Genomic DNA, 25502 nt, shown 5'->3' with positions numbered 1-25502 from the left:
TTGAAGACTTATACCCCAACTCGCACCCCTCTACGCCCATGTAAGCAGTGTTGAATAACGCATCCAATGAATGCACCTACAACACTTTTGCTAAGTGAGCGGCAGATTCAAACTTTCCGTGTAATTTAATGAAAATATATTTTTTATTTCACTTTTAAAATTTGTGTTAGCAGTTAATAACAATTTGAAATTAATTAAAAACTAATAGCGCAATAAGTAGTCCTACTGGGTGTTACGTAGTTAAGCAGCCATAACATAATACAATAATTTAAAATAACAATGCAAAATTCAAACGCCTTCGATCGCAAGGACGAAAAGATGATAGTTCCGTAAAACAAAATCAATATGGAAATGCGGTAAACAATTAAAAACAAAAGAAATTCATCTAAATGGGGGCTTCATGTGGTGGCGTAAATACTAGTATTTAAATAAATCCTTATATTAACCATAATTCATAATCTGTTCCATCTTATACGGGTCCGGAGGCCTTTTCGCGAAATTTGTTCATAACAATGTACATTCTAGAATTACTACTATCACCGTTACATCTTACATGGCTACATGCTAATTGTTAATTAAAGTTCCATAAATATTAATCAATGCCTCTAACTGTAGGCTTATATACACGGCTTAACCTATTCGCTGGCTAAATCTGTTAGGTCGAACTGGCCGTGGAGCTGCTACTCGACTGCTGCGTCTTCCGCTGCCGTGCTCCGCGTCCAGACAGCAGGTATGACAAATCAATGGGCTGCTCCTGGGCTGTTTGTGCATCCAGACACTTAAGCTTCATAGTTATCAAAACGTTCTCTAAACGCGATCTTCTCTTCTTAACCATCTTTAGGTGAAGGAAAAAAAGTGTAAGTTTGTTATTAATGTATTTGATAAAGCCTATTTCCACACTGACCTGTTTGTTGGGCACCATTGGTGCTACGACATGGACAGCTGTGGTTTCCACTGGGGCGGCACTAATTCCACGCGGCTTTCTCCCAACCGTCTTCGGCTGCTGCTGTTCCTGCGAGCCGAGTGTCTTTCGCATCGTTGCTGGCCCGGCTCCTACTTCTAATTCAGTCTTTTGCTTCCTCGTTTTTAGCAACGAAGGATCCACATCATGGGGCTATACATAAACAGTGTGTTATTACTCTACTTATTTATTTTTTGCTATTTGAACTTACAGCATAGCTCTTGGAGATTTTTAGCTTCTCGGGGAACTTTCGGAAAGCATAGCTCTTCGTGCAGGCCGGATGATTGGCCTTTGCCTTGGAGAAGAACCTCGCCGTCTTGTCCACACGCAGCTCACAGATAAAGCAATGATCCTCGTCGTTGCATTCCATAGGGCGCCCTTTACAAAAAGTGGTGCGATCCAAAACCCAGCAGCGCCCAATGACCAACTCGATGGGTACCACCTCATAAAGGGAAACTCTTACCACTTCATTGGGGTAAAAACGACGCGAAGGTTCATGGAAAGTTTCATGGGGGCGAAGGAAATGGTGCCCGAATATGAAACGCTTCCCCATTTCGTTTTTCCACAAGTGCTCTACCCGAAAGATGTCGCATTCTTGGTAATCAATTGCTCCGATCGTTTCGTAGGTGTGCTTCTGTGTCGGCAACACCTTGCCCGCCTCGTCCTTGATGGGAATATCCCGTAGCACATAGACGGCATCTCCCTGACGCACTTGCAGATCGCCACGCATCAAGGAAAGATAGTAGCGGTGGCCCTCCTCGGTGTATTCGTCCAGGGGAATCTCCCGATCCACTTCCCTTGGCTCGCATCGTTCGCATTGATAGTTATCCGCATCGATGTCTGCTTTGGTGCACTCTGTGTGCTGCCACACCATGCACTTGGCGCACTGAATCATCAATCCCTCATCCTTATACAACCCGCAAATGCAACGGATCACATCCTCTTCAGGAGAGCCTCCAACGGGAAGCAATAGAGGCGTGGTTTTCGATGGCACCAGTGGTGAATCCCTATCCTTTGCTCCTGGTGATTTTTTCACCGCAACTTTTGATGCTTCCTCCACTGGTAAAATAACCTCCTTTGGTTTGAAGCTCTGCAATGACTCTGAATCGCCAAGTATCTCGACAAGCTGAACATAGCTGGCGGCTTTCTGTTGCTCATAGCAATCCTTAAGAGACTGTAGAGCTTTGGCCTTGCCCTCGTCATCGCCGTGCTGCTGCTTGGCCTCCATAAACAGTTGCTGCATGTGGTCATCGTATTCCTGGGGCGTTTTGTAGTGTCCCTGTTCAACTTGGGCTTGAATCGATCTGAACTCCACTCGAGAAGTTCCAGCTGTCGCACCCAATTTACCACTCAAAGAGTTCTTTATAGCTTTCTTCTTCTTGCTGGACACCGTGGTTAACAGATCAGACATCTTAAGGGACTCAACGGCACTACAAATATCCCTCAGAATCACAGCCATTTTCGCCATCTTCTCCAGTTCGGGATCATGTACTGTCTGTGCCAATCCACGAGTTTTCATGTTGCGGGGTGAGCAGAGTGCGGAGATTTGGGCAGCCAGGGAAGTGGAAGATGGGGTGGAGGGTCGTCGACCGGGGATGTCTCCATTGGTGACGCCAGGCGCTGGAGAAGACGCAGTAGCGGATGCAGCTGCCAGGACAGCTGCTCGCTTTGCCTTGCATCTTCGTATCTAATAGATAAAAGTATGATTAGAAACTATTTTGATGAAATATTCTTATAGATGCTTATAAATTAAATAAAAGTATTAAAAAAAGAATGATACAAATAATGATTAAAAGTGTTATAAAGCACCAACTAACCTTTTCGAAGTTCCTGATAAGGAACGTATTAAATTGTTTGACCAGTTTCCTTTCCTTTTCGGACAAAGGTTGAAGCTTTGCCACCGCCACCGCTGATGCAGTATCCTTGCCCGTCTGCCGTTGAGCGTGCTTTTTGGCCTTGTGCTTCCGTTGGCGACCGTTTCGGCCCGGAGGACCCTCTAAAGCAGGCTTTGCCTCCACGACGGGAAGGGGTTTAACCCTCTGCGACTTACCCCCGATGACACCTCGACACTGGGGCGTGTTGCATCTGCAGGGTTGACCCTCTGACGGGTTAAACAGCGAAAAATTGTAATCGTAGGTCAGCTCCTCTCCCTGTTCAATGGCCCTTTTAGCAAAAAGGACCATTCTTGACAGGCCATTGACGCTCCATTTCTGCATTTCGCAGTTGGGCTCGCAGGAGTGGTTGACAAACCTACAATCGCTGCCCATGCGCTGGCCATCGATGACCAGTCCTCCATCCAAGTGCAAACAGTAGTGGTGAGTGTCATTCAGGTATATACTGGCCATCCGCTGCTTGAACTCCCTTTCGGTGACCACCTCCCCCACGTACTCCAGTATGTAGGTACCCTTAGAAATGGGCAGTTTAGTTCTAACTCCCCACCCTTTATCCGTCGTCATAAAGCGCTCCACTCCGGGTGCAACTGCATGTCGCTGGATCATTTGATTCCGGCACTTCTCTCCAGCTGGACAATTGCTGGGCGAGCACTCCGTATAAACCATGCGATTTAGACAATTGTCCAAACACGCTTTCTCCCCCTGGTTCTTACAGTTACACGTGGGATGATCGAATCCAGCCAGATTCGGACGCACTGACTCGGCGTATACATTCGTGCGAATCTTTCGATAATTCCAGGATGGCACAATATGTCGAGTGGGTAGTTTGGAGTTGGTATAAGCCCACCATATATCATAGGGAAGCTCAAAGTCAATTTCACTCCTTCTTAAGTACTTTTCGCAATAGGGAGGAGGTGGGAGAAGGCTCCCAGAATTCACTTGATGCTCTTCCAAAGCTGGTTTCTTATTCACCTTCGCTGGTGGCGGCATCAGCGATTGTTTGTAGTGATTGGAGAAGAGTCCTGCTACCAGATAGGTCTTCTTTACTTTGGATAGTTTCCGCAAGGAGGTGGTGGACGCTTTGTCCTCGCTGGATTCACTGCAGCTAGCGTAGTCTGGGGGACCAGGGTTCTGGGACTCACTGGCGGGCAAAGGATCGTGTTCAACAGGGATAGTGTCTAGCCGTTTAGCCGCCGCTTCGGCATCTATCTCCTCCTGGCTGACGGGAACTTCTGGAGCAACAGGTTCCACTGTCGCTGGTTTAACTGGATTTTCCTTTTTGCTTTGGTGGGTTGCATTTTCCAGGTTCTTTCGCCGCTTCAAGCGAATCTTGCAGCTAAAATTCGTGTTAGGATCGATGCCAGCTGGGAGTTTAATATTGGGTTCCAGTTTGGTTTTTTTCTGTTGAGGAATAGGTGCGGGAGGTGGCTCTTCTAAGACCGGTTGTTTGGGTTGCCGGCCACGTTTCTTGGCAGGCTTTACCTCGGGTTCAGTTTTGGGCGGCGGCAAAGGTGCTACTTCAGGTTGGTCCTTATTCTTAGGTTTTCTACCTCGAGGTCTTCCTCTAGCGGGGGTTTGGGGTCGCTGTAGACGCTCCAGGGCCACAACCGATAGGCGCGGAGCTCTCTGATTGCTCCTCGCCACAAAGGTTTCCCTGGCTTCGCCTGCCTGGGGCACGCGTTCACAATCCATTGGAGGATTAGCAGGTCCCTGGACCTGGGCACTGCTGCTGCTTCTGGTTTCTCTTAAGGATTGCAGAGGTTCATCATCGGGATCGATCTCCGGCTCGGGATCTTCCATCACGGCTGTTGGCTGCTGTTCCACACTAATTTTACGCTTCTTCCTGCGCACAGTGGGAAATCCAGTTCGATTGATCTTTTTTCGCTTTCGTTTTAGAAGGAGATTGCCTCCCGTTTTGTGTAGCAACGTTTCCACAACTCGGTGACCAATCTCCTTTTTGGTATCCTCCTTGATATCCAATGCCGAGAGCAGGGGAGATTCGACCTCTGCTTTTGTTATGACTGATTCGTTAAGTTTACCAAGAGGTATTTGGATTTCTAACTCTACAGATGGCTCAAACACCCCGGGGGGAGGATAGCTACCAGCTGGGGATTGAACCTGAACCAAGTCCTTTGCAGCCGCCACCTTCTGCTTAGCTGCTCCACCTCTCCTTTGCTGCTTGAGGGAGCACAGCGAGCTGGGACTGATGTCGAGCAATTTCCCACCACTTATGGAGTTGTTATCTACAACAATCCTTAAGGGAGAATTGCTGGCTGATGAGGCAGCTCCGCTGACAGCGTTCGGTTGCTCTAGGAGGTGCCTCTTTTTAGGCGTAAGCGCGGATTTTCCGCTCCTGGCATTAAATTGAGCCTGCGATTTAGTAGACGCAGTGCTCTTAGCAGTCGCCGCTGCTGCGGCCCACGCCTCCGCATTTAGTTTTCCATTGGCGAAGGCCACTTCCGCAGGCGGACGCTCTCCTGGAGTCAACAGGTAGTGACGCTTCTTCAGCGGCAACTTGTGGTCGTCGGGACTGGAGCTGTCATTGCTCTGGGATTTCTTGTGTCGTCTCTTAGCATTGCCGTTGCTGCTTCCACTGCCATTGGGAGTTCCACTAGCGCTGGCTGATAGCATAGCGAAGTCCACCAGGGGCTCACTGAGCTTTCGCTTTTTTAAGGCCCGTTTCAAAGGTTTGGGAAGCGTTGAAGCTGTTCCTCCACCGTTCAGAACCAACTGCTGGGCAGGACTTGGGGCTGCTAAAGTGGCTTGCAGTTTGTTAGCATCGGCCAGTAGCTTCTCCTTGCCGCTGCTCCCGGTCAGCCGATCCTCCTGAATGCGACACCTGGAGTGAAAGGTGCTTGTGATAATCTCGATTTCGGTGAGCAGCTTGGAATCAATGTTCAAGGACTTGTTGTGACTAAAACTCTTCCGGCGATGCCTACGACGCATTCTAGACACCCCAGATACATAGCTACTGCACATACTGGCTGCCGAGGAGCGACGGGACTTAATCTTGCACGAGGATTTACTGGGAGCCGGGGTCTCTTTCCGCTGATTCATCATTTTACTGATAAAGTTCTCTGGGTTAGTGGCAGCCAAACTGCCGCCACGACCGAAATACTGCCCCGTGGTCACATAGCGGTTGATCTCGCCGTACTTCTTGCTGGCACTTGTAGTGGGCAGACTCTGGAGACTTGGCTTGCTGATGTACTCGTTGCTTTCCTCGCTGCTCTGGCCCAGGGATAGCCCCGCCAGCTGAAGGATGTCCTGATCCTCGACGGGATCGTCTGCAGCGCTCTTTAAAAGCATGGAAGCCCTCCGCTTCCGCCTCATCCTAAGCCCAGACTTTCCTGATTCCTTGCAATCACTCCGGTAGCCGCAACTTTTGGCCCTGCTCCTGCGACTCATACAGCTCTTGGTACTGTATCGACTCTTGCAACTGGCATCGGACTTATAGCCGGAGTTGTGGTTGTGGCTGCTCCTTTGGTGCCTTACGCTTCCGTAATCCGAGACGTAACCGCTCTTGGCGGCCAGGACCTTGCTGCAAATGGTGGTGCCAGCTCCAGTTCCACTAGCTGCGCCCACACTCATGCTCCTTAGCCTGAACTTCTTATTTACGTCGATCTCTCGCCACACAGGATCCAATTGCAGTTCCTCTTTATTAGATGAGCTGGAGGCGGTCTTTTTATTGTTCTGACGCCGCTTGCTCCTTGGCGGGGGATAGAGCACCCGCTCGGTGGCATACATACGCTTGTCCAGATAGGCCATATCGATCTTGGGCTTGCTGCTGGAGGCGATTGGGACTGCTCCCGTGGGCACAACGTTTTCACTTTGCATTTTCGGTGAGGGAGTCGTACTTTGCGTAGTGCTAGTGGTACTAATAACACCCGAATCGGCGGATTCATTTATAGCAGGTCCAGAGTTTCCCGAGGCGGGAGCTGCGATCACTTTTTTGGGTCTACCTCTGCGCTTTCGAGGAATAGTGGTTTGCACCAGGGTCTCCTCCTTAGCTTTTATAACTTTCTCTTCCGGAAGCTTGGAGTTGGCGCTCTGTCCCAGCATCTGAGTCTTCTCCATGAAGTCCTGCAGCAAAGTGGACTGGTACTGGGGTAGATTCTTGTCCTTGGCCGCCTTGCGGAAGCTGCCCTCCACAGTGGTGTCCTCCGTATCACTCTCCACTCGCTTGATGGCCGCCTGCACGAGGTTGGGCAACTCGTTGTCGCTGGAGGAGATTCCGATGTCCAGCGGGGGTTTGCCGGCGGACTGAGCCGCCTGGGAGATTGCAGTGAGCAGCAGTCGCGGAGCTCTCTGCTGGTGAACCTTTAGGGGCAGATCATCCTCTGAGTCCGAGGAAAAGGCCGAGATCTGTGGCTTCTTAGACTTGGATACCTTATCCGATTTGCTAGTCCCACTGGTGCTGGCCAGCTTCTTGCGCTTGATCTTGACTTTCTTGCTGGCCGCTCTGTTCCTGGCCTCCGAGCAGCCGGACTCGGTGTCCTGGGTAGACATTTTTCTGGGCTTCAGGGGTTTCTTGGTTGCTGGGACTCCTAACGGGGGGCGGATGGCCGAGATTCTCATTCGCAGGCCATCGGTGTCCGAACGCTGCACGCTGAACTGGGTGGCTGACTTGGTCGACTTCGACTGGCTCGATTGATCCGTAATGCAGTCGGTTTCCTGTGGGCGAACAACACAATTTACATACATAATTCGCCAGGTGCCATTTGACAGACTTGCCTCATTTTCACTGCCGGACTCTTGTGCGCGTTGCGTTTCCAGAACCTTTGCTGCTGCCGTCTCATTTTGGCCACTGCTCATATTTTGGAGTCGCTGGGGAGCTGCAAGATATTCGTTTTTGTTAGCCAAGAGGGTTTTGGTGACTCTTTTAATCTCATTTAAAGTAGGTCAAACCGCGGCGACGACGTCCAAAAAAAACTTTTCCCCCTCCACACTTACGCTTGATTGTTTTCTTGGCTAGCACCTACACTCGCGGCTTTAATGGGGAGTTGAGTTCTTAGCGCATGGACTGTCTATTGGTCCACACATTGCATTTGCACTTTCTTGCGCCTTTGGCCGTGGCTTGCCTGCTTCTAAAATGGCGCCGTTTTCACTTTTCCAAAAACTGCTTTGTTCGACGCCCGACGACGACGCAACGTTGCAACGCTTTTCGCGTGTGGCACATTAATCCGCGCTCCCGATTTTTCACTTTTTCAACGCGGGCGGCGGTGGGGCGCACTTTTATTGTTATTGTTAATGTGGCGCAACAACAAAAAGCCAGGCAACCAAAAATGTACGAACATAAATAAAGAAAAAGACACTGCGTTTTAGTTAGTGATGCAAAAAACATCGATGCATCGGGTATCGATGTTTCTCGATATTTCGATGATATCGATGTTGGGCGAAGCATCGATTTTTTGACAAATCGGCATATTAATTAAGGACGTTAGAAAGAGAGGACCTACTGTTCAAATGAATGGTGTCTATTATAAAATAAATAGAAATATATATTACAGATTGGAATTATTGTTAGACAAAAAATAAAAAAAAAGCTCCTGCGTAATCAAACTTAATATTAAGTATTTTTAATTATCTTTAATTAATATTTATCCTTAGATATGTGTTCCTTTTAAGATGAAAATAAAGTCAAAATTTAAATTTCATCACTAATTTTTGTGTGGCCAGCTGAAATATCGCTGCCAACTATCGATCGAAACTATTGTTTACCAGTGAAGATATTTATCTGAATCTAGCTATATATTCAACAAACTTTGTGACTTTTAATATCTAGCGTTATCTAGACTATTTAACTATTATTCTTATTATGAAATGGAAGTCAACATTTACCTACACACTCAAATCAACTTAAATAAAAGATATATGACTTAAAAAGGCAGTATAAAAAAAAAGCTAAATTTCCCACTGAATCCGACAACTCTGTTGTCGAATTAACGGTGTGTGAACACTGGCCGATCTGCTCGGCAAGGCAATAACTTTTTGTTTATTTGTGAAAACTCGGAAAATGAGTGGAAAACCGTCGAAATCGAACAGTGCCTCGAGCAGCATGCTCTACGGCTCCAGTATCTCGGCGGAGTCCATGAAAGTGATCGCGGAGAGCATCGGTGTGGGCTCCCTTTCGGATGACGCCGCCAAAGAGCTGGCGGAGGATGTGTCCATCAAGCTGAAGAGGATTGTCCAGGACGCTGCCAAGTTCATGCACCACGCGAAGAGGCAGAAGCTCTCAGTGCGGGACATCGACATGGCCCTTAAGGTACGCAATGTGGAGCCGCAGTATGGCTTCGTTTCCAAGGACTTCATACCCTTCCGCTTCGCGTCCGGTGGAGGTCGGGAGCTGCATTTCACCGAGGACAAGGAGATTGACCTGAGTGAGATCACCTCCAGCAACTCTGTTAAGATTCCCCTGGACCTCACCCTGCGTTCCCACTGGTTTGTGGTGGAGGGAGTCCAACCCACTGTACCAGAAAACCCACCGCCGCTCTCGAAGGATTCTCAGTTCCTGGACTCCGTCAATCCAGTTATTAAACTCGATCAAGGTCTCAACAAAGATGCGGCCGGCAAACCAACCACCGGCAAGATCCACAAGCTTAAGAACGTGGAGACCATTCATGTCAAGCAGCTGGCCACGCACGAGTTGTCCGTGGAGCAGCAGTTGTACTACAAAGAAATCACGGAGGCCTGCGTGGGATCGGACGAACCGCGCCGCGGTGAGGCGCTGCAGTCACTGGGCTCCGATCCAGGCCTGCACGAAATGCTGCCCCGCATGTGTACCTTCATCGCCGAGGGTGTTAAGGTCAATGTAGTGCAAAACAATTTGGCGCTGCTCATTTACCTCATGCGAATGGTGCGAGCGTTGCTGGATAACCCATCGCTGTTTCTCGAGAAATACGTAAGAAATTCTTTTCATTTTAATGTTTCGGGCTTTTTCTAACAAATTACCTTACACAGCTACACGAACTGATACCCTCGGTGATGACATGTATTGTGTCAAAGCAGCTGTGCATGCGCCCTGAACTGGACAATCACTGGGCCCTCCGAGATTTTGCCTCTCGCCTGATGGCGCAGATCTGCAAGAACTTCAACACCCTGACCAACAATCTGCAAACCCGTGTCACCCGGTAAATCTCGACCACTTCAAGCTGAACTCCTTTACTTACATTTCCTTACCCTCCAGAATCTTCAGTAAGGCCTTGCAGAACGATAAGACCCACCTATCCTCGCTGTACGGCTCTATAGCAGGACTCTCAGAGCTGGGAGGCGAAGTCATCAAAGTTTTTATTATACCCCGCTTAAAGTTCATATCGGAGCGAATTGAACCTCACCTGCTCGGTACCTCTATGAGCAACACAGACAAGACGGCCGCCGGTCACATTCGCGCCATGCTGCAGAAGTGCTGTCCCCCGATTCTCAAGCAAATGCGCTCTGCACCAGACACGGCGGAGGACTACAAGAACGACTTTGGCTTTCTGGGACCATCGCTGTGTCAGGCGGTGGTCAAAGTAAGAAATGCGCCCGCCAGCAGCATTGTGACCCTGTCGTCGAGCACCATCAACACGGCACCCATCACGAGTGCAGCCCAAACGGCAACCACCATCGGGCGCGTGTCCATGCCCAGCACACAAAGACAGGGGTAAATAACCTTTTTTTATATTTATTCAGTGTTAATACCCTTGCTGAAAGTTTTTATTTCGTTTTAATTCTTAAGCATATATTTTGTTATATATTTATTTAGTATAACAACCTTTTAACCTGGTGACTTCTTTTATTTGCAGAAGCCCTGGGGTGGGGGTGTCGGCCCTGCCTCAGATAAGAGCCATCCAGGCCAATCAGCCGCCGCAAAAGTTTGTGATAGTCACCCAGAACTCGCCGCAGCCGGGCCAGACAAAGGTGGTGCGGCGGGGCAGCTCCCCGCACAGCGTAGTCCTCTCCGCAGCCTCCAACGGGGCCAATGCCTCCAACTCGAACTCAAATTCGAGCGCCAGCGGAAGCGGGAACGGCGGCAGCCTGCTTTCGGCCGCACAGCGGAGCAGCGAGAATGTGTGTGTTAGTGCCGGTAGCGAAGCGCCAGCAGTTGATGGTATAACAGTTGAATCTTTCAGAGCACCCTAGATGCCAACTCACTGATCATTGAGACGGAGATCGTACGCGCACCACCCGAGCTGGACGATCTCTCGCATCTGGAGTAGCCAGCTTAGTTCGTAGTCTACATAATCATTTTGTATGCAATAAAACAAAGGAAGTAGGAACCTACCCCAAAAATATTTCACCACACAGAGAAAAAAAATATATTCATAAATTAATTTTCAGAAAGATTTGTTTTTGTCTTAAGCGATTTGTGTTTGTCGCCAAAAAGCAGTACTGTTTTTCAAAAAAATGTGTTAAAAATGTTAAAGTTTTTAATAACGTTACAAATCAATTCCATTTTTTAATCAATTTTATTCTATGGCAAACAATAGAGTTTTGTTGAACAGTATTTTAAAAATGTCTTATAAATTTTTGAAAAGTCGAGAATGTAAAGATTAATTTGTTTCTGTGGAAACCAATCCCCCCACCCAAAATCGAAAGCTTGGCCACGCAGTCAGCACGCATGTGCGGGTATGGGCCCCCAAGTGGCTGGCTATTGATTTTTCCATCAGTTCCTTGGTAAACGCACAAAGAGCTCAACACTCCTTGTAGATACCCATCGCAGGACGAAGGCAAAGCTCGGAGCAGCTCTGTCGGAATTTTTAAAGGATAAATTGGAATTCTCTCAAAATCACAGGAAAAATGCACGCCAGATTTGCAGATCCCGAGCCCGCGTCTTCGGACAGTGAAGATGGAATCGCAACGGAGTCGCTGGAGGCCAGAATCGAGGCGTTTAAGCAGAGTCCCCAGAACATGGCTGCTCTGCGGGAGGTGCTTGACGATGTGGTCCTGCGGGCTGAGACGGAGGCCAATAGGCGAGCAGTTGAGAACCAGAAATCGCAACAGGTTGACTACACAAATTTAACTTCCTTTTCTATATAACTGAAACACTTGTAACTACTTTCCAGGGCAAGGAAAAGCGCCAGAGTAAGTACACGCAGTGTGGTCCAGTACTTATCGCTTTTTGGCTACTTTGGATAGTTTATAGCTTTTACTTATGGCCACTTCATCAACCCTTCGTCAGGCACTTGGTGGCTTTATAGATCCTTGTGCACAATTCCTTTGTCTGTGAAAATCGCAGCTGAGATAAGGGTTTTGTGTGCGATGGATGAATACCAGCAATCAAGGATGATGATAAGTATGTGTCAGTGCCTAGGGCTTTTCCGCCATTGAAATTGCCCTTCCTATCGGGAACAAAGGATCAAAGTTGGCGGTTCCTGAAGTGTGTGGATGCGAATTAAATAACTACTACTACTAAAATTCAAAATATTTTATTTTTAACTTTTCCCTTAAGATCGGATACCTAAGATACTTACATATTTTATTGCCATAGGATTTAGCAAATTAGAATTTTAAAATGATGTGTTTACATTAATGCTTCTATTTTAAGGATCCATAGTTTTCAGCTTGAAAATGTTGCTTCAGTTTTTAAGTAGTAAGCAATTCAAATTCAATTTTTAAAATTGTTCAAAAGCTACATGGTTTTTGTTCATATTTTCCATCCACACACAAGGATCCGGACTTTTTAAACTTAGAACGTCAGATATAACAAGAGATGATCCATGGTCCATCCTCGCCTAGCCTAAAGGCCAATATGGCTGTATAACGTTTACGATGGCGGAAACAAAATGGCCTGACTAACCGATGGCATGGAGACCTTTATAGGCAGCCCCAGTGGTTGTTGGCAGGTGGCAATTAATTAACAAGAAGTTGGATAAGCTATAATTAAACGCACTCGCACGCCATTTTCACCCATTGTAGATATTCCAGCTCGATTGCATGTCCATCTTTTGTTGCACTTAACTTGTATTTTGCCTCTCACTGATCTTTATTTTCGTATTTTTGTACTTTCTGCGCTTCGCATGCACTAATCACTCAGGTTTCGCCATACCAGATTTTAAGAACGGCAAGGTGGTGAACCGGGCCAGAGGATTTGTGGTGCGGATCTTCGATGCCATATGCAATTGTGCCAACAACAATGCGGCGGCGGCCACGACGCGATTTAAACTGAGGAGCAACAGCGGCGGAGGAGGAGCCAGCGGAAACGGAAAACGACAGCAGTCCCAGGACGAGCCGGAAACCCTGGTTTTGACCAAGAAGAAGCCAGCCGGCGAGGGAAAAAAAAAGAAAGGCGTTAGCATGGCCGACGATGTGCAAGCCGGCGTTCGACTGATGGACTAAGGAAGCAATACAACATGATGGTTGATCCTGCAATGGGAAAACATAATCAAAATCTTTACCAATCCATCCCCAAACACAGAACTTACATCAGCAATCGTTTTCTGTCATCCTAAAAGCATTTTCTTTGCTCAAACGTCTAAAGCACTAAACCAAACTCCAAGTCTTCCTCTGAAGACCAAAAATAATCGTTTAAGATAACGAGCTGTGTCTGACCTTTTGTATTCGTTTTGCGGAGTCATAAAATGTTGAAAAGTTCTGAAAATTTTAGGATATGTTATTATAACAGGCATAAAATCGTGTTCCCCGCTTATAAACGAATGTGTTGAACTCGATAATACACTAAGATCCGAGGTATAAGTATGACACATTTTTTTTTGGAAAAATATTTAACTTTTGATAAAGACTTGTAAAAAGTTTTTAAAATTCTTTCTCCGGCAAGCGAAAATAGGGCGGATAGGAAAGACTTAGCTCTGTACTCTATGATTTCATAAACCTAAATGTGATCCCAGACGGAAATGTAAGCAAAAGAACTCTAAGCACAAAGAACTTATAGACTAGTTAGAGAAGGAGAACGGAAGGAAAATCGTATAGGATATACACTCTCATACATTCGATGCCATCCCACGCACAACACAATCAACGGCATTACACAATCCCAAGCGGAACCAATGCCAAGCTTAACAACTGGCCTGTCAATCTCCACCTAATTATAACTACGATATATCAAATTATATACCTATTCGTGTATACCTAGGTGTGTACCACCAACCTATTTAGATGTGTGTGTAGTAGTTACAAAATATTTCCAAACCAGCTAACAAAAGGTTCAATATACAAGCATCAATGTGTACTGATTTTATATACAATGTACTAACTACTATATACGTGTGGACAGTCCTAGAATCTTAGTTGTTTACACAAACACTTTCTAAACGCAGCACAGGTTTCCTCAAACATCCTCATCAATGTCACCAACTAAATCCACAACACACGCTCTAATCGGATATATTTTTGTGAGGCCCTTTTTGAGAGATCTATAAAGACACTATTCTATACCAAGTCCCAATTTTATGAAATCGAATACGATGAATACATTGCTAACGAGAGAACTTTGTACACACATTTGCAAGGCAACCATTTTGTATAAGGTTTTGCATTTATTTTGTAACCTTTAGAACTCAAAGATCTCCCTAAGTTTGAATGCGTTGCTAAGCCAATTGAGTATTTATAAATTACAAAATGTATAAGTGTGCATAATGCGAATATAAAACTGTTGTATTTAGTTAACAATATCAGCAATAAAGTGTAACAATGTTTGAAATCAAAATGGGGTCTAATTACCTTATCATGTTGTAAAGGATCTTAAAAGTCTATGGATATGAATACAAAGCATTTATTTTAATTAAAACTTTTCGATTGCTCAAAACTAATATAATTCATATTCAAATTATACGTTTCTTTCTTCTTTTTATTTAATTTTTTAAACATAAATATACAAACAACTGATTTTTTTTTAAGATTTCCTGAAAGGTACTTGTGTTCAATTGTTCTAAGGCCACATGAACTTCCCTTCGCCGTTTTCAGCCAAGCACTTGGCTGTTTGGAAGACCCTCTCGCACGATTCCTTGAAAGCTTTATCTGCAACCATTGAACTATATAAAGAACCCTACTTAGAGCCTTAAATAGTTGACTGTACTTACGCGCATCCCTGCAAGCCTCAACGGATCTCTTGGAGGCCTCCATAAATTCGGTTGGTACCAGATGTGGAAGCTGCGCCAGGGCCTTTGCAGCGTTGAACTCTCCCTTTTTATTAACGGTGCCCGCCATTAAGGACACACACTTTGTATAGCACTACAGGGAGAAGTAGTTAAATTTAATAACGTCGTCTCAGATCAAAAAACTAATACATATTCTAGGCTGTCTAAGATTCGACCACGATGGACATACACATTTCTTTCATACTCACCATGAGATCCTGCGATGGCGGAAAACTAAAATCCCCCACTCGAAGCCTATCGAGGTCTTCTATATTGAGTTTAAACTTTGGCGCACAGCCACTCCGAATCATGTCTAGCGAGGATAAGAACTGGTCCATCGTCATGGCTGTTCCAGGATCGGGCAATAGGAGTGCCAAAACTTCCAGGACGATGGCCAAAACGGAGGATGAGCGTTGTCTCCAGTGCATCATGGTGGCGGGAATAAAATACGTCGACTAGCCAACGAGGCGGAGGCCTTTATAGGCTGCCATAGTGGGCTGGACGACAGGTGGCAATTACGTTCGGAGGTCCAGTAATTAAACAATGCACTTGCACGCCATTTTCACCTAATAACTAACCGATAACCGAAACTATGCATTAATTTTTAAGGAAGTAATATTTCTTAGTGTAATGATAGTAAATAATTTTGAGAGCAATCTTAACTTTCAGATTAATTAAATGCCGGAGTAATGAACATAATATGTAATACATTCAACTTATTTTTAGAAGCTAAACCGCTCTCAAAACACCTTTGAGTGCATAAGGAAAACCAGAGCTTCTCTTAATTATGTTAGAAAACATACAAACATTTTAGTCAAAATTCCCTCTAACATTTGTAGTATTTTGCTGAATTTTTATTAGAAAATAATATTGTTATTTCCTTCTACTGGAGCAAAATATGAAATTATAATATCCCCCATATGTTTTACATATTAGACTAAAAAATTCCTTTAGATATAAAATTTCAATAAAACTCAAACTACTTATTTATTTATTGTACTCTGTTGCCAAAAGTTTAAAACTTAAGGTACAGGGAGGAATCGGCCATAGTTGCTAAGACTTTCGGCCGGACTAAATTGTTTTAACAGGTTTACTTAATAACAAGAATTTTACATTTGAGTGGGAAGAGAAGGAGATTAACAATTTAAATGAGTTGAAGTAGGTTAGCTGATTTGAGAAAGTTAAGGATTTGCTGGAGATTTTCATATGAAGGGTTAATTAAGAGATCAGATAGTTTTATATTTGAGTTACTAGGTCTATGTGTTTGAAATGCGGTGCAGTCGTTGAGGGTATGTGAGATCTATATGGCGTCTGTGGTGCAGAATCGACATTGGCTGTTTATTGGCTGGGAGAATCGGTATTCGTGTGTCAGTTTTGTGTGTCCTAGTCGAAGCCTGATGATCTTGGTAATTTCTTTCCTTGGCAAGCTGCAAAGTTGTGTGTTTTTGGCGTAGTTGTTGATGCTTATCATCTCTGGGTTAATGGCTTGGTACCAAGGGGATGCTTTCTATTGTAAGTTTGTATTTTTTTGAAGTATATTCGTTTTTGAGATTGTTAATGTCCGTGCGGTTTAGATTTGGGATGGAAATTAGGGGTGATCTTGTTGCATCTTTCGCTGCTGTGTCGGCGCATTCGTTACCTTTGATCCCAATGTGGCTAGGGACCCATAGCAACATGATTTTTGGGGCGAGTTTTATGATTAAGTACCGGATCGATGTAGTGTAAAATGACACGTTGTTACAATTAAGGACAGCTTCCAAGGTTGACAGTGAATCGGAACAAATGCAGGTTTTACCTCTTTTCTTCTCGGCTATTTTAACAGCTTCCAGAATCGCGATTGCCTCTGCTGTGTATACTGAGGAGTAAGTTGGTAGGACAGCTTGCTTGATAATTTCCTCTTCTGTAGTAACTGCTAGCCCTATTATTTCTTTGTTTTTGGACCCATCGGTATATAAGAAGGAAAATTTCTTCTTTATAACAGGAACTTTTTCAGGTAAATATCTTTGTTGGTAGTTGATTTTTTGGCACTGCTTAATTGGATATCTATTAAGCTTGTGTCCATAAGCCAGGGTGGTTTTATTGATTTGGGCTTGTAAGGAGCTCAAACAACTTCTGATTATTCGTATTTGAAGTCTCTGCAGAAAGAATCAATCTTACATCACACAACTTTTTTATTCTAATTCCGGTTTTTTTCATGCAGTTGATTTATTATTGTTTTGATGTGCAAGCGTCAAAAGGCAATTAAATAGAGAATAAAGATGTATACTTATAAAACCTTCCTTAGTATTTCGGAGATGTTACTTCTATGGAATCAAAACCCACCGAACCGGATCATTTGCGATGCACATCACGTTTTCCTCGGAGAATCCGAGTGGATCATCGAGAACATGTTGCCAAACTGTTGTTAGCAACATTGAGATAATACACAAAATTAGGTCCAAGCTCATAAGCATTAAAGGGGACCGGCATTTCAGTGCCTCGCTTTTCACCCTAGCGATAAGCCAAGAGCAGAAACTACTCGGATTATTCAGGCGTTCATCATATTTACTATTTAAGTGCGGTTCCCATCCTAGAAAGCTTTTGTCTGTGAACTGAGCTTAGAAATACGCGACTTGCCTGAGAGCCGCTTCATTAGCCAGGAAAACCCAAAAGTGTCAACGCATCGAACAAGTTCAAAAGCAGTGTCCAAGGTAAATCGTAAGTCAAGCCGATCTGAGATCGGCTTCCATATCGGAGCAGTGATTGACGGAGACTTGCACAAGGCAGAACCGATTTAGCTGGCGACGGAAGCGGCTCGCGATAAATACCCAGTGCATTTGCAAAAATATCTCAAGATGAAGGCCTTTTTTTGGGCTATCGGGCTTTTATTGGGCTTTAGCTCGCAGCATACACTCGCCAAAACATTAGCCAGTGATTATATAGGTGAGTTATCTTGATGAATATCAATCAATGAAAAGGAATTTCACATCAAAAAAAGGTTTCGATCTAAAACAAAACTATCGTAAAAGCGTGTGTATCTCTTGAATGCACATAAGAAACCAAGCCCAATTCAGAGCTAAGCTATTTTTGTGGCACCTCCGAGAAATATATAATTTCGGAAACTAAAAAAGTAGTTGTATTGGTAGTTTTGATACTCTGAATACAGTTTTTCGTCTGACAAAATTATTCTTAAAATTCGAGGTATTGAGTGCATATATAGGGTCAAAAGGCTTTTTTAATTTTTAATTTTTAAAACGTTGAAGTCCTGTTTTTGCACCTAAAACAGAAACATAATCTTTCAGCTTTCGTAGAAAAATGTTACCGAATGTTTATATCTTTTCTTGTTTTAAAAAAAATAAATCTATGTTTAGTGGGCTCTTAAAAAAGTTTTAAATTAATTCCAATTATTTAACATAATTGATTTAGATTTTTCTAAGTATCGATTATATCTATTTCAATCAAAGCCGTTTGCTCTGCATGTTTTCCAAGCTCGAAAGAAAAGTTCAGATACCTTATACCTTAAAACAGCAAATGAAAATAAATCCATTCACTACTTAGACCTCCTCGACTTCAGCGATAATGACGAGTTTCAATGGGGGGAGTCCGAAAACCGGGTATATGAAAATCGCACTGGGGAAAACAATGCCGGGAACTTTTTGTCACGACATCGTCTAAACAAGCGGCAGGCTCCTACCTCACAACTGCTGGTGAGTCATTTACTATATGTACTTATTTATCATGACTTTAAAATTATTTAAATATACAATCGCAGGAGAACAAGGATTACGGCCCATGCAGCACTCCTTTGGGTGAATCTGGTCGATGTCGTCATATTATATACTGTCGCATGCCGGAACTTAAGAACGATGTTTGGCGCCTGGTATCTCAGCTTTGCATCATTGAGAAAAGGTATGAGGGTTTTGTAAAGTTTTTCGTAAAGCTCGGTAAACATATTCGTCGAAGTGCAAGGTGGTAAACTATTCCAAGTTATGGTATCTTAATTTTATTGCCGTTTCTCATTGTAATTAATTTCCAACTAAATGAATATCTCGGTGTCTCAGAAACCGTCAGAAAGTCATTTATACGATTTAATACAAACTCTTCCTAACCACGTATGTAAATAACTCTTTCAAAAATAGAACCCTATATGACATTAAACGCATATATATTTATTTAACAGATTTTAAAAACGAAGAAATATCAAATTTCAAGAAGGCAATCTTCGATACTCGTTAAATTTTAAATTCTATATCTAAAATTAATTATAACTGCAATGGATGAAAACATCAAACAGTTTAATTGAATATGAAATCCTTGGATTTTCCAAGTTTTTATCAGTACATAAGTTAATTTTGAGAAAATGTTATTTTAATTATATAACATTTATTTTTTTATAGTAGGTATATTAATATAATATTTTTTTTGCTTAGTTTTACTTTAAAAAATAACTATAACTAAATTAGTGTAAAATGTTCAGCTTTCCATATCGAAGAAGTAGCTTGTCCGAGGTTTGCACAAAGCAGAACTGTCAACGAAAATCCTACTGAATTGGCAAAAATAACTCAAAATTATGGCATTTTTATAAGCTTTCGTGGATTTATCGTTGATTTGTAAAAAATTTTACCAATGCGGAATGCAAAAGAAGCACACACTTTTTCTAAATCTTCAAAGTTGCAGTTAAAATAAGTTCTTTACCTCAGTTCCATAGGCATTTGCTGCACTGACCAGTCGACGAGCAACCGATTTAGTCCGCAGATCGTAACCAATCCGGACCAGGATGAATCGCGCATCGTCAATAAGCCGGAGCAGCGAGGGTGCGGGATTACCACCAGGCAGTTCCCACGGCTCACCGGCGGACGACCAGCCGAGCCGGACGAGTGGCCTTGGATGGCGGCCCTGCTGCAGGAGGGCTTGCCCTTCGTCTGGTGCGGTGGGGTCCTGATCACCGATCGCCATGTCCTCACTGCCGCCCACTGCATCCACAAGAAAAGTAAGGAGGATATCTTCGTGCGTCTGGGCGAGTACAACACTCACATGCTGAACGAGACTAGGGCGAGGGATTTCCGTATCGCCAACATGGTGCTTCACATCGATTACAACCCACAGAACTACGACAACGACATCGCCATTGTCAGGATCGACAGAGCCACTCTGTTCAACACCTATATCTGGCCAGTTTGCATGCCGCCCGTCAACGAGGATTGGTCGGAAAGGAACGCCATTGTCACCGGTTGGGGCACCCAGAAATTTGGGGGACCCCATTCCAACATCCTAATGGAGGTGAGTTAATCTACATTTCATTATTCATGTTATATACACTGTTTATTAATATGTTGTACATATATTGGATTCCTGAATATCTGACTTCCGACTCTTAACATAAAATACATTTTTAAGCAGCGCTCTAACTCAACTTTTATATAACGAAGCTTATAGACATATTGTTCGTTAAATAGTAATTCAAAATTTTAATGTTATCATGAGGCAGAAATAAGACATTTTGCCAGCAAACATTGATTCATTTTATTACAAAAATAACTTAACGACTTCAGGTCAACCTGCCGGTGTGGAAGCAGTCTGACTGCCGGGCCTCCTTTGTACAACACGTTCCGGACAGCGCCATGTGCGCGGGATTTCCAGAAGGAGGTATGGACTCCTGTCAGGGCGATAGCGGCGGTCCACTGCTGGTCCAACTACCCAATCAACGATGGGTGACCATCGGCATAGTGTCCTGGGGCGTGGGCTGCGGACAGCGTGGTCGTCCGGGAATTTACACACGCGTGGATCGCTACCTGGACTGGATTCTGGCCAACGCAGATGTCTAAAATATACGCAGTACTGTCTTTAGTTCGTCAGTACATTCAATTTACTTGGCATTAGGTTTAACAAATGCTATGGTCTAAATACACTAATTAGCCTGATAACGATCGATATCAATAAAAACTATGAACACCCGGTACACCCCCAAGCTTAAGCTACAATTAAGGCCATGTCGCCGACTTGGCGGCGGCCGCGCTGGAAACCTTCTGCAGCGGCTCCTGCTCCACTACGTTGTTGTTCGTCGTTTCGGCATCGGAAAAGGCTATCTTGTAGACATCCTCGTAGGTCTCGGCAAAGTGTACCTCCAGGCCTTCGGTAATGTACGTAGGTAACTCTTCGAAGTCTTTCTTGTTATCCACCGGTAGGATTAGACAATTGACGCCACTACGACGTGCCTGCATAAAAGAGATTTAACATTTTAAGAAGAGTCGTTTGATAGTTTTCCCTTTAACATACTGCAATGGTCTTCTCCTTGATTCCACCCACAGTCAGCACCTTTCCCTTCAGGGACACTTCGCCAGTCATAGCAACATCTTGACGCACCTTCTTTCCAGTGGCCAACGAAACCAGGGCTGTGATGATAGTGATTCCAGCACTGGGACCATCTTTCGGTGTGGCTCCTTCAGGAACATGGAGGTGGATGTGTCTAAAAATGAATGTTTAAATAAGTCAAACCGTTGTTAAGAGACTGACTTTTAAAATATATAACTAAATTACATGCCCCAAAAGTGGAAAAACTAATTTTTAAAATCTTGTCAAATGTCATTTGTCATTTGAACCACAAGAAATAAATATTCAATTTAATTTAGTAGGTCATAAAAGGCACCCCAAACAATAAGGAAAAATAACTTAAAAATGTAATGAATTACGAATTATTCGAGTTGTAAACTTAAATACAAAATGCATGCTTTTTAATTATATAATGATTTTAAAACTTCTATCTAAAATTTGAAAATGTAATGTACAAATGTTTACTTACTCCTGCTCCAGGAACAAATTCTTAGGTTCCAGCGAGTGCAAAAAGTTGCGCGCCACTGTCAAGGCTATTTGGGCCGATTCCTTCATGACATCCCCCAAATTTCCAGTGATGTGGAGAGTTCCTCCAGCAGCAGTCGAATCGGTTTTTTCCGCATGGCGTATGTGGCGCCTGGAGGTCTCGATGTAAAGCGATGATCCGCCCATGGCCGTCCAGGCCAGACCCATGACCACGCCCACCGGTGTGGTGGCGTACATGCGATCTGAACTGAAGATCTGCTTGCCCAGGAATGTGGTCAGGTTATCAGCGTTCACCGGGAAGTGCTCGCCCTCTTTCTTGACCAGACGGAAGGCCACCTTTCGTATAACCTTCTCGATGTGTTTTTGCAGGTTTCGCACACCGGATTCCCGGCAATAGCTGCGGATCAGCATATTTAAGGCATCCTCGGTAATATTAATCTGCTTATCCGTCAATCCGCAGTCCTTCATAGCCTGAGGCATGAGGTACTGACGAGCGATGGCGATCTTTTCCTCAGCCACATAACCAGACATCTCAATCAACTCCATGCGATCCCTCAAGGGCTCAGGGATGGTGTCAATCACATTTGCTGTGCAAATAAAGAGCACTCGAGAGAGATCTACTGGCACGTCCAGATAGTGATCCAGGAAATTGGCATTCTGCTCGGGATCAAGGAGCTCAAGCAAGGCCGAGCTGGGATCTCCCTGATAGCCTCTGAAAATCACAATAAATACTTTATTTAACTACGTTCTAGTTGAAAATGTAACCTGCCACTTACTTGCCAATCTTGTCTACCTCATCGATAAGCACCAGAGGATTCTCAATCTTGGTCTTCTTTAGACACTGAATTAACTTGCCCGGCATGGCGCCCACATAGGTGCGACGATGTCCCTTGATTTCGGCCACGTCTGTCATTCCGCCCACACTGAAACGGAAGTACTCGCGATTCAAGGCGCGAGCAATAGACTTGGCTATGCTTGTCTTGCCCACACCAGGTGGTCCATGGAAGCACAAGATCTTTCCCTGCGTAGAGCCCTTCAGAGAACTGACGGCAATAAACTCCAAAATACGCTTCTTGATGTCTTCCATGCCATAGTGATCGTTGTTTAGTATCTCGGTGGCCTTATCTAGGCAGAGGTTTTCGGTGCTTATAACTCCCCAAGGTAAGGAAGTGAGCCAGTCGAGGTAGTTGCGGGTTACACTTGAAATTAAAGGGGATGTTAGTGATGTAAAATTCATGTGGAATAGCAGAGCTTACTTAAACTCAGAGCTGTGGCTTTCAAGGAAGTTCAGTTTGGTCAGCTCTTCGTCGATAACCGTCATTATGCTTTCAGGAACGATTTTATCCTTAAGTTTTTCTCGATACTTTTCGCCTATGGCATCTTTGTCATCTTTTTCGATTCCAAGTTCTTTTTTAATAACCTTCAGTTGTTCTTGGAGTATATATTTACGATGCTGCTGCTTAACTTTTTCCTCTACTTCGCGTCCAATTTTTTGTTGTAGTCTCGAGAGCTCCAGTTCCTTTTTGAGTAGAGTCAGGGCCAGCTGCAGACGTTCTGGGATCTGGAAAATGTGTACTTATTAAAATATTCACTAGAGTAAATGTATAGTTCAAACTACATCTGTTTCCTCAAGGATTTTCTGCAGTTCAGCCGGTTCTCCAGCGGAAAGGGATGCACCCAAATCACACAGGTAAATGGGATTGTCGACAACTCGTTGGTTTTGATGCAGCATCTGCTGAAGACTCTCCCTAGAAGATAGCATTGACTTGAATAAACATGAAATATATTCTATTACTAGACCTACCTATACAAGGGGTTCATTGTGATAATATCTCGGAGGGTCTTGATTATTTCCTGAGTCAACGCTTTGACCTCTTCAGTTTGTTTGTAAGCCGGTTGCTTAATATTTTCCACTTCCACAATGAGTACAGGTGGTGCGCTGGGCGCGGATTGTGTGGCATCCCCTTGGGCGCCTGCCTGGGATTCCACTTTCTTTCCTTCTGTAGGAGGCTTAGGCGAACTCTCAGACTCAACTTGACCTGATTTGAGTGGCGGCTCCAGCGTCTGGTTTTGTACCATTTCCTCAGCGGCCGCCGATTCGCGCGATTTTCCAGGCCGACTTCTGGGTAGTCGGCCACGGGACTTACGAGATGGGTCGGCTCTTGATTTTATTGGTGCCGTCTCCGCTTGATCAGTCGTTTGATCTTCAGCTGGGATTTGTAATTTTATATTAAATAGTGGATAATGCAAAGTTGTCATTTTCACTAAGAGCAGAAACATATGTCACATATTTGGGCGCTTAGTGTGTGGTCTAGTCAATATGCTTACCGGGCTTGGGAGGTGGGACATCCTCGACGACCTGACCGGTGATCCGAATACGTCGGTGGGCCACCACAACCATACGCAGCTTGTCACCCAGATCCTGCAGCTCTTGAATTTGCGCAAATGTACCCATACTGTAGACATCATCCAAATTGTGGATGAGTTCCTCTTCGCCGTCTGATTTCTTAAGAAAGACGCCTACATAAGGTTGATTTAGCTTGACTTTGCGACGCAGCAGATCCATGATGATGGGATTGGAAACCTAGTAACATTAGAAGTAGATTAGCAAAAGTTTTCTTTAAAAAGTTACTTTATGCTAGGAAGGCTAGCTTTATGGATTACTATTTGCAGTACCTTTTCAGAACATTGATATCCGAGACGTTTTGGCCTATTCTCTCATTGTGGATAAAGTTTAAACTACTCTTGGCATTCATATGTATACCATATTATCAAAATTAAAACATGTTTCTTAAATGTTTCCTTATTTGACAGCATTAATTTTTGTTTGGTTAACCCTACATACCCTGCCTATAAGCTGATAGTTCTTTAGTTGTTTGCATTAATAGATACTTGAACAAGAAACTGTAACTTGAGACGTGATAACGTTACCTCTACAATCTTCATGAAGCGCGGAAAGAGGGGATTCTTGCGCATGGCCAGCAGCGGGACATGTGGCCATACATCGGGCACCGCTACAGTGGCCGGCAACTGGGGATCCCGATCGGACATGAGCTCGGGACCATGACCCTCCGACATGACATCCTCGTCGGAGTCGTCCCGCTTGCGGCTGTAGAAACGTTGGACCATCATGTTAGCTCCATGAAATCGCTGGAGGTGCGTCGCCCGATCCCGGCAGCATTGCACCAGGGAACTCTGGGCGGGACGGTTCCGGGTCCACACCGACGACGAGGCGATGCCCCGCATCATGGGACGCACTCGGATAGCGCGGGCTAGCATCTCGATGGCAATTCCAACTCGCAATTTACTTAGAAATAACTAGAAATAGTATAAAAACAATTTGCAGTCCAAATGTGTGGAGTGATTATGTGACGGAACGGCTGGTGAAATAGAGCTGGGGAACTGGTCACGATACTATCGAATATTGGTGTTTTGCGAGTAACTATCGTTTTTTATGTTCGAAAGTATATGATAGAGCTATTTCAAAGAATCCTTTTTTATTCAGATTCTTTATAATTTTTTAAAGATTTTTTTACAAAAATTGAGAAAACAATTTAATAGTACAGAATATATACCTAAAAACCATCGATATTATCGATGTCTTGATTTTCGATGCTATCAGTGCTGCAAAACTATTCCGGCGTTGTTGCACAGTGGAACTAGTTAAATTCATATTTGATTCTCTTAATGTTAAAAAAAACGTCACAGGGCAGGATAAGCTCACCATTAGGTCAACATTTAAGTTAAACTACAGAAGAATACATTCCAGTATATGGGTTTCAG

The 25502-nt window shown here is 44.3% G+C and overlaps 6 protein-coding genes and 1 long non-coding RNA gene across 10 annotated transcripts; 3 read left to right on the top strand and 4 right to left on the bottom strand.

Annotated features, from left to right (window-relative positions):
• Positions 1–151: 151 nt before the first annotated feature.
• Positions 152–8165, bottom strand: LOC119552936 (histone-lysine N-methyltransferase ash1). Its single transcript, XM_037862888.1, has 6 exons — positions 7804–8165; positions 7585–7685; positions 2779–7524; positions 1173–2648; positions 905–1114; positions 152–835 (listed from the first exon to the last, which is right to left on the bottom strand). The coding sequence occupies exons 2-6, from the start codon at positions 7663–7665 to the stop codon at positions 656–658; spliced, it is 6693 nt and encodes a 2230-aa protein (XP_037718816.1). The 5' UTR covers positions 7666–7685; positions 7804–8165; the 3' UTR covers positions 152–655.
• Positions 8166–8799: 634 nt separating this feature from the next.
• LOC119553433 (transcription initiation factor TFIID subunit 6) lies at positions 8800–11112 on the top strand. Of its 2 annotated transcripts, none has more exons than XM_037863822.1 (5): positions 8800–9751; positions 9811–9980; positions 10037–10492; positions 10635–10905; positions 10962–11112. In XM_037863822.1, exons 1-5 carry the CDS (start codon positions 8867–8869, stop codon positions 11046–11048), a joined length of 1869 nt encoding a protein of 622 aa, XP_037719750.1. In that variant the 5' UTR covers positions 8800–8866; the 3' UTR covers positions 11049–11112. The 2 variants fall into 2 exon arrangements, with proteins under 2 accessions (XP_037719750.1, XP_037719751.1); XM_037863823.1 differs by having other exon boundaries at positions 8867–9751; positions 10635–10899.
• Positions 11113–11505: 393 nt separating this feature from the next.
• On the top strand, positions 11506–14494 carry LOC119553435. Of its 2 annotated transcripts, none has more exons than XM_037863825.1 (3): positions 11506–11832; positions 11895–11913; positions 12881–14494. In XM_037863825.1, exons 1-3 carry the CDS (start codon positions 11629–11631, stop codon positions 13165–13167), a joined length of 510 nt encoding a protein of 169 aa, XP_037719753.1. In that variant the 5' UTR covers positions 11506–11628; the 3' UTR covers positions 13168–14494. The 2 variants fall into 2 exon arrangements, with proteins under 2 accessions (XP_037719753.1, XP_037719752.1); XM_037863824.1 differs by having other exon boundaries at positions 11510–11832; positions 12866–14494.
• Positions 11893–12599, bottom strand: LOC119553437. Its single transcript, XR_005219767.1, has 2 exons — positions 12303–12599; positions 11893–12203 (listed from the first exon to the last, which is right to left on the bottom strand). It is a non-coding gene; the product is annotated as an uncharacterized LOC119553437 (long non-coding RNA).
• A 123-nt stretch (positions 14495–14617) lies between the features above and the next one.
• On the bottom strand, positions 14618–15439 carry LOC119553436 (general odorant-binding protein lush). The gene is made up of 3 exons (XM_037863826.1): positions 15134–15439; positions 14868–15018; positions 14618–14805 (listed from the first exon to the last, which is right to left on the bottom strand). Exons 1-3 carry the CDS (start codon positions 15353–15355, stop codon positions 14717–14719), a joined length of 462 nt encoding a protein of 153 aa, XP_037719754.1. The 5' UTR covers positions 15356–15439; the 3' UTR covers positions 14618–14716.
• Positions 15440–17413: 1974 nt separating this feature from the next.
• LOC119553074 (trypsin-1) lies at positions 17414–20862 on the top strand. The gene is made up of 5 exons (XM_037863204.1): positions 17414–17846; positions 18462–18610; positions 18676–18812; positions 19604–20183; positions 20456–20862. The coding sequence occupies exons 1-5, from the start codon at positions 17759–17761 to the stop codon at positions 20726–20728; spliced, it is 1227 nt and encodes a 408-aa protein (XP_037719132.1). The 5' UTR covers positions 17414–17758; the 3' UTR covers positions 20729–20862.
• On the bottom strand, positions 20747–25107 carry LOC119553073 (lon protease homolog, mitochondrial). 2 transcript variants are annotated; one of them, XM_037863202.1, is made up of 9 exons: positions 24651–25107; positions 24048–24303; positions 23524–23983; positions 23338–23467; positions 22976–23280; positions 22496–22918; positions 21703–22431; positions 21180–21369; positions 20747–21118 (listed from the first exon to the last, which is right to left on the bottom strand). In XM_037863202.1, the coding sequence occupies exons 1-9, from the start codon at positions 24996–24998 to the stop codon at positions 20885–20887; spliced, it is 3075 nt and encodes a 1024-aa protein (XP_037719130.1). In that variant the 5' UTR covers positions 24999–25107; the 3' UTR covers positions 20747–20884. The 2 variants fall into 2 exon arrangements, with proteins under 2 accessions (XP_037719130.1, XP_037719131.1); XM_037863203.1 differs by having other exon boundaries at positions 23524–23929; positions 24651–25106.
• Positions 25108–25502: the final 395 nt, after the last annotated feature.

The sequence above is a fragment of the Drosophila subpulchrella genome, chromosome 3L (genome assembly GCF_014743375.2).
Source record: "Drosophila subpulchrella strain 33 F10 #4 breed RU33 chromosome 3L, RU_Dsub_v1.1 Primary Assembly, whole genome shotgun sequence".
Classification (NCBI taxonomy): Eukaryota; Metazoa; Arthropoda; class Insecta; order Diptera; family Drosophilidae; genus Drosophila; species Drosophila subpulchrella.
Note: the sequence above shows the minus strand (reverse complement) of the source record. Positions and strands in the feature narration are given on the sequence as shown.